At 44.3% G+C, this 7,548-nt stretch overlaps 1 protein-coding gene across 1 annotated transcript; it reads right to left on the bottom strand.

Annotated features, from left to right (window-relative positions):
- Nucleotides 1-364: 364 nt before the first annotated feature.
- Nucleotides 365-7,540, bottom strand: ALAS1 (5'-aminolevulinate synthase 1). The gene is made up of 10 exons (XM_009274701.2): nt 7,469-7,540; nt 6,532-6,738; nt 5,403-5,558; nt 5,099-5,321; nt 4,428-4,612; nt 3,676-3,855; nt 3,307-3,471; nt 1,907-2,175; nt 1,267-1,429; nt 365-670 (listed from the first exon to the last, which is right to left on the bottom strand). The coding sequence occupies exons 2-10, from the start codon at nt 6,614-6,616 to the stop codon at nt 510-512; spliced, it is 1,587 nt and encodes a 528-aa protein (XP_009272976.2). The 5' UTR covers nt 6,617-6,738; nt 7,469-7,540; the 3' UTR covers nt 365-509.
- Between the last annotated feature and the right edge of the window lie 8 nt (nt 7,541-7,548).

Here is a 7,548-nt window from a genome sequence, read left to right as displayed (position 1 = left end):
TCTAAATGCCTGCCTCCAAAAAAACTGGGTGCAAGCTTATTATACAGCATTTCTCTTGCTTATGTTTTAGTGTGCATGTAGTACTGTATCTACATGGTCTCAAAAGCTTTCATGTAGAAGCTTTTAAGGGGCTATAAATATCCATTTTCTCTTTTCATAAGAAATAAACCCAGCCCTTGTAGTACACCAGAAAACACTACTGAAGTTCTTTTGGTATACGCTTGTTGAAAAGGCAGTAGTTCAGCTGAAGGGCATTAAGCTGTAGACCACTGTTTTTATTCCACCAGATGTCCTTCCAACCACTGACACTTCAGTTCCACTTATGGAAGCTAAGTGGAGAAGCACACAAAAACACAACTGGGCATAATGGCTCTAGAAATTTATTTTCAGAGCTTAGTGCTTCAACTATGATTAAAATACTTATTAAGCAATTTTACTTATTAAGCAATTTAAAAATGCTTCTGACTGGGTACTAGAACTAGACAAGAATACAACTAACACCATTACTTTCATGCACTGACAGATACAAGTTTGCTCATGCCACTGAAGTAGGATCTTTCCCGTTCACTCATCACTTCAAAATGTAGGGGTCTTCTACAGAAGTTGCATTCAGCTGACGAATGTGGTTTCAGCTCCAGACCAACATCCTTCCATGTAGCTAGCAGTTTTTCTAGTAAGAGCAGAAAAGTTCATCAAGATTAGTGGATTGCTTTAGAGAAGCAGCAAAAGAGAAGTGTCAGCATGCTTATTCTCCTAGCAAGTGAGGAGGGATAACAGGAATTCACTGTGACATAATCTACCTCTTGTGTGAGGTGACTGGGCTGCAACTAAGTCTGAGCTATCCTCATACTACCTCTCCTGACTGGATCAAGAAGTAGCTACTTTCCCTGGACAGATCCGTGTTTAAGACAGGTTAACAGCTTCAGCCGAGGAGAGCAGATTTCTTTGGACCCCATGTAACAAATTAAGATTTGTTTGGACAATGCATGAGCAGAGCCCCAGCAGAGGTGGCTGTGACAGAACTGGCTGGGTACAGGACTGCACTGGCCTGGCACACTTTATTCCAGGTCGCAGTGCACTGGCCTTCATAGGCCATGCGCAAAGCAGGTTAATTGCAGAAGTATGTGCTACGTATGCTGCAGCAGTGGACAGACACTGTCCAGCTAGCGACATCTAAAACTTAAGTATTTCCTAGTCTCATCTTTAGTATGAAGACTGCATAGACAGCCCAGTATTTTTATTGCACTGATGCAAAAATCCACTCACCGAGAAAGTAACTCATCATCTGTGGGGTGTGGTGAGGTGTAGGGGCAATACGTAGCAGCTCTTCTCCGCGCGGCACTGTGGGGTAGTTGATTGCTTGGACATAGATGCTGTGCTGGCTCATCAGCTTGTCACAGATCTCTGTATTTTTAGCAGCATCTGCAACCTAAAGTTCAAAATTGTATGTTACAAGATCAACCAAAGCATGCAAGGTGGCAGAACTGTCAGCCCAACTTAGCTAGCCACAAGAATCATAGTTAGTCTTCCTTGTGCCACTATAATAGCATACACAGCAGAAAGAAGAGCTAAAAGTTTGTTCTGTAGAGCCCTCTGGGCATAAGCACAGCATTGCAGCCTAGATGGGTAGCTGTTTATACCTGAACTCTTCTTTTTACTAGCTTGTTACCAGTCTCTTTGCCTTCTGTATACCGGAAGGTTGTGGGTTTCATACACTTTATCATTCTGCTTTACAACAGTTATAGCAGGCTGGGGTCAACTTAAGCCAGACTCCTAGCACATCATTGCTGAATACTAGGACAGGTTTGAACTTTGTGAGTGTTAACTAATACCTGAAAGTGTAATGTGATCATGGACAGGAAAACAGGCACCACAGTCCTGTGTCAGCAGTATGCTGCGTACTCACCCTTACAGGAATGATGTGACTGGGGCAGTGCACCACAGGAAGCCCCGCATCCATCAGCATCTGTCTCATAAGCTTCACATTCCGTTGGTGCTGGCGCCTCAGAACTCGCCCCTCTGCACTCTTCAGAGTTCGGACGGATTCTAGGGCACCAGCTAAAAGCATAGGTGGCAGGGACGTTGTGAAAATAAAGCCAGCAGCATATGAACGAACAGTGTCTATCAGAGAACTTGTACTGGAGATGTATCCTCCTACGCAACCAAATGCTTTGCCTGAGGAAAAAAAAAAGCAATCAAGCTTATTCCTTCCACCCATTAGAATGGCTTGAAGTATTATAGCCTTTCTTTGTTTTCACCTGAAGGAATGAGTTATTTTGACTACATACTTAACATAGTCATGGCAGGCAACAATTCTAGTCGCGTCCCCCCCTCCCCTGCCCCCCCAACTAATCTTGTATTTACTTGGCCCATGTTACAGCTTTGTTTTTAAGCCAATCCTGGTAACATGGATCTAGTTACTACACAGCAAGGACAGTTCAAGACCCTCTCAAATACTCAAGTTTTGATTTTGGGGAAGACCTTAAGCCCAATCATCAAGCATAGACTTCAATACTGACCCCAAGAGATCTACACTAAGTCTCTCAGCAGATTTAAAATAATCTGTTCCAGAGATGCTAGAAATAGCCTATGCACCCAAGGAGCACACAAGATGGTTACTATAATTGTGCGGTCAGTATCAGCCCCCCTTTCCAAATACAGGGGGATGTTCAGGTACCAGAACAGAGCCACAGGTAGAACTAGGGTGTCTGGTGAATGCTTCTGTTTTTATTAGGCTGTAACCCAAGACTGTAAGTGAGTTTCAAAGCCATGAACTTTCCTGGTAAGTTTTATTAATGTTTTGAAAGCTGTTCAAAAACAGCTTCCCAATTTGCAGCAGTAAACTTACTCCTAAGCCTGCATTCTACTCGGATAATAGCAGTTGCTTCAGTTCTTGCCAAATCTCTTTACGTAACTCCTCATCTCGGGTTTCTAGATTAGGAGCACTCCATTTCCACATAAAAGAACTAAGTACTACTAAATATAGGGTACTACCCTACTAGCATTCTCACCTGAATTTATTCTTGGAGTTGTATAATATGCCACTGGAGGACCTTTTGCTAGCTTGTTTAAAGAAAAAAAAAAAAGGCTACCTTAACTGGTTTGTAAGGCAGTGTAAGCAGCTTAACACAAGCTTTTCAAACTGTGGGGCATACTTAAATCCTTTGGGCTTTTTGAAAAATCCTAGCCCCCCAACAGCCCTTAGCAAGTTCACTTGAATAGACTGATTTTGAGTTAACCCACTTAATTTGGCTGCTTAGAAGCTTTGCTGCCTTAGCTTCTGTAAAAGCACCAGGCCATACATACCAAGCGTTCCAGAGATGATGTCCATCTTGTGCATGATTCCATCCCGGTCTCCTATACCACCACCTCGAGCTCCATACAGCCCCACAGCATGCACTTCATCCACAAAAGTGATTGCCCCATGCTCATGGGCCACATCACACAGCTCTTCCAGAGGACAGACTGCACCTAGGAACCAAAGCAGTGACTGGCAGTTTAGGATTCCCTGTACTCAGCTTGGATAAGTATCAGAAGTACCCCCAAGCACTAGGCATTTCAGAAGACTATTTTCATGTAAACCCTTATAGCACTGTATACTTTTAGACCTAAAATACAGACAATTTGAGCACTGACTACACTGGAAGGGGAGAGAAGGGTTTGATGTCAACTTACCATCCATTGAGTGAACAGTTTCAAATGCAACAATTTTAGGGGTAGATGGATCAGACTTCTTCAACAGTTCTCGAAGATGGTTGACATCGTTATGGCGAAATATGTGTTTTGGCACCCTGCTGTTTCGGATCCCCTGGATCATGGAGGCGTGGTTTCCAGAATCAGAGTAGATCTCACAGCCTGAGGAAACAGCCCAGTTACACTTTAAGTATAGAAAGCTTTAATTGATTCCCAGCATTGCTTTGCATATGGGAAGTGTTCAGGCAACAAGGGTAGCATGTTCTAGAAAGTAATGCTCTTCATGAAAAGAGCAAGTTACAGATCATGAAGCAAGAATAATATTTAAGGCTTATTTTAGGTGTTTAAACTAACACAAACTTGAGCTTAAGGAAATAATGAAGGGTTTTTCCAAGTCCTTAATATTTTAATCTAACCCTCCTAATGGGGGAGAAGGGGGGGGAGACTAAATTCCTGCTGCCTCATTTTCAGGTAGAATTTACACACAAGAGCAGAAGACTCCGCATTTTTTCTAATGCCTTCTGCAGTTCCTAGCTCCTAGATCTCAGTAGGCTGCTGCTGTGATTTGCATGAGTTGAACATAATTTGAATATGGCATTAAAAAAACCACAACCATACTTTGCTGATCAAGTAGGATGAATCCTCACTTTGGGTAGCCATTTGTAAAGTGTACTCCCAACTGCCTAGGGCAGGGTTGTTTTGTGGTAAATAGGGGGTGCAGTTTGAGGTCTCACCTGGCAGCATCTTAGCTAGAGTGAAGAGGGTGGAGTCATTGGCTACAAAGCAAGATGAGAACAGCAGTGCTGCATCTTTTCCATGAAGATCAGCTAGTTCTTTTTCCAAATCAACATGAAATTTACTTGTCCCTGAAATATTTCTTGTGCCTCCTGCTCCAGCACCATGTTGTTTCAGTGTATCCCTACAGAGGGCCCAAAGAGAGGCATTAGCATTACTGTGCAACACACAGATGAATAAAGTGTCATTGCCAAAAACATTCTAGTACATCATCGGTATTGTTCTAAAAAGGAACTGGCTGCAAGAAGCAGCTGTTAGGTTTAAGGTCTTTGAGCAACCTGCACAGCTTAGGAATCCGATAAGCTAAGAAATCAGTTACCAAGTACAGCTGCAATATACCATCCAGTTTATCTGGTAACATCTGGGGGCTTCTGAGGAAAATCCAAGGAGCGGGGTCAGTGACCGACAGGTGTACTGCAGCCCTGGAGCTAAATACTAAGTTACCTACCCCAGCTCAAGAGAAGAGTGTAAGCTTAATCATATCAAGAGTAATACCAGAAGCTGCTTACATAGCACAGTATAGAAATCAATTCTTCAAAAGCCTTCCCACAAAAGCTTCTGTGGGGCACTACAGCTTGAAGCTGCCTCTTAAGAATATGGCACTACTCACATAACTGCTCCACACACACGAGGGTGACGACTCATCCCCAGGTAATCGTTGCTGCACCAAACAGACACCTCTTTCTTGGTGATTAGAGAATCAGTATAGTCATCTGCCATGGGAAAGATTTGTGCCTTTCGGTTCACTGTTTTGAATACTCGGTAGGTGTGATCCTTCTTCTTTTCATCTATCTTTTTCTCAAAGAACTGATCATACTGGAAAGTGGATACAGCTGAAATGAGACAGAGACTTAAGCACACAGGAAATAATCACAAGAGGCCAGGCCTATGGCGGTTTTGCTAGACAATCTTACATTTTGGCAAGTTATCCTGAAGCAGATGAGAGACACTTTCTGGTCTTTGCTTCAGCACAATATCCTTAAACTTCTTGAGCAAGCCATTCCACTCTTCTCCCTCAGTCTCAATATTCCTCACTGTGGAAGTAGTTGGTATTTTGGCAAATGCTGTACCTACAGACATTGTAATAAATTCCAGTGAGTTTAATTAGTTTGAAACAAAATGAAGTAAGTTGAGTTCAGCAAAGCAAACATTTTAAGTAACTCTAACTCTTCATTCTTTAGGAAGCACGTGCCTGAATCCATGTGCCCCTGTTAGGATCAACTATTTTATTTGCTTACAATTTTGCATTGTACGAGACAAAAGGAAAACCTTGCTATTCAATGACAATACAACCTGTAATTTCCTTACAATACATTTGGTACATCATGACTCAGAAACCCACTCTATACAGCTACAGCATTTATCTGAAAGAGTTGGTACACGCCTAACTGACAGCAGAGTTCAAGTTAGCCGCTTCCTTTTCATTCCCAGTATTTTGTTCAATTAGTACAGATTTTTTTAAGACTATGCCACAGAAAACAAACAGAAAAGTAAAATAAGCTTCCCGAGACAGACGGCAAGGCTTTACCGATATTGGTGAAAAGTTCCTTCCTTTGAAGGACAGCCCTTCCGCATCAGGATTGTAAGCCAGCCAACACCCTTTAGTTCCATAAACCAAAAAAAAAAAAGCATTTGCTTGCTTTCCAGCTTGAATTTGTGCTGGTACTTGCATAGTACCTCAACACAGTTTCTTCCATCTCTGGATATACCACCTTTGTCTATACTAGCACCCTGGTAAAGCTCTCTTCAGTCCTAAGCATCCACTTTGGGTGCAAGCGTAACAGCTCGATTCACACATTTAGAGCCAGCATATCAAAATACAGCATACAGTATTCCCGCACCAAAATCACCCAGGGGAAACACTGCACAATATTGCAGGTATGCCATTAACACCTACATTCTCCAACAACTTTTTACTGCACTCTCCCATAATCCTACCCGCATAATTTCAGTGGTGACTGTTAGACTGGGCACACTCTAGAGCAAAGTCAGGCACCAGAAGCTCTCGGAAGGAACCAACGCTTCAGCGCACAGAATACATACCTTTCCTGTCCACCTGCATTTCCTGCACATCTTCTTGGAGTTCTAGGCTGGCTTTGCAGAAAACATTACTGTTCTTGTGATTCATCTGAGCTGCCAGGAATGGGCATTTGGTAGCAGAGCTCTGGCTAGCACCAGCAGGTGGGTGGCCAGCAGGTGGCTGGGATCCATCTGTATTCTGTTGGGCCACCTCTTTGGCATTTTTGGCCTCTGAAGTAAGGGTGGAGAAAGGAAAGCACTTCAGCATCATAATTTTAATACAGTGACAAGCTTTTCTATGCATTACCTTTGCAATTAATTTGGCACAAGCCGTTCGGAACTATTTAACTGAGCAGTCAGATTTTATTTATACAAGCACAAACTCCCAGTAACACCCACAGGGCATCTGATACTAGATGTAGCATTGTACCCTTTGGGGGGGGGGCGGTTGGGGGGGGGGGGGGGGGGAATCTCTCTCACTCCCAAAGGGGAGGTTTTCTTTTGAGGAGTTTGCTTATTTTCAGCCACCAGTCCTTCCCCTGCTGCAAGCCTCAACTCTTCGCCCTGACTGCCAGAGTGAGAATCCCCCAAGGAATGCTACAGGGTGGGGTGAAGAGCCGCTCAAGCGTGAGAACTCCCAGCTCCGCGATCCAGGATCACGGATCTCCAACCTGAGCTCACTGCAGGACGTCCTAACAGGCCGGTCTCTGATTTGTGCCCATGCTTAATTACCACAGACATTTAAAGAATCAAGCAACCCTCATCTCGAAGCTGCCCATTCCAGAAGTTTCCTTCTGCGACAAACGATGTCTGCATATATTTTCTTTTCTTAAGGGCGACTAGGTCTGTCCCTAGGAAAGCTCCCCGCTACAGCTACCGCGATCAGCCCGGTGACCCGCCACCCACCCTGAGGAGAGGCCTGGCTCCCGAGGCCGCTGCTCCCCCCTCCGGCCGTACTCACCCTGGCCGGCCGCGGGGGTCTCCTCCTCCGCCTGCTGCCCGCGGGCGGCGGACGTGGCCAGGGCGCGGGCGGCGGCCGCC

The sequence above is a fragment of the Aptenodytes forsteri genome, unplaced genomic scaffold (assembly GCF_000699145.1).
Source record: "Aptenodytes forsteri isolate BGI_AS27 unplaced genomic scaffold, ASM69914v1 Scaffold528, whole genome shotgun sequence".
Taxonomy (NCBI): domain Eukaryota; kingdom Metazoa; phylum Chordata; class Aves; order Sphenisciformes; family Spheniscidae; genus Aptenodytes; species Aptenodytes forsteri.
This window is presented reverse-complemented; position numbering and strand designations above follow the sequence as displayed.

Bases quoted from the DNA above. Each gene is read 5' to 3' on its own strand.
- ALAS1 (XM_009274701.2), bottom strand. From the start codon at position 6,616: ATGAATCACAAGAACAGTAATGTTTTCTGCAAAGCCAGCCTAGAACTC. The intron at 4,613-5,098 runs GTGAGTAGTGCC...GGCCCTCTGTAG, and splicing joins CGTGTGTGTGGAGCAGTTAT to GGATACACTGAAACAACATG. The intron at 3,472-3,675 runs GTAAGTTGACAT...TTTGGTTCCTAG, and splicing joins AACTGTTCACTCAATGGATG to GTGCAGTCTGTCCTCTGGAA.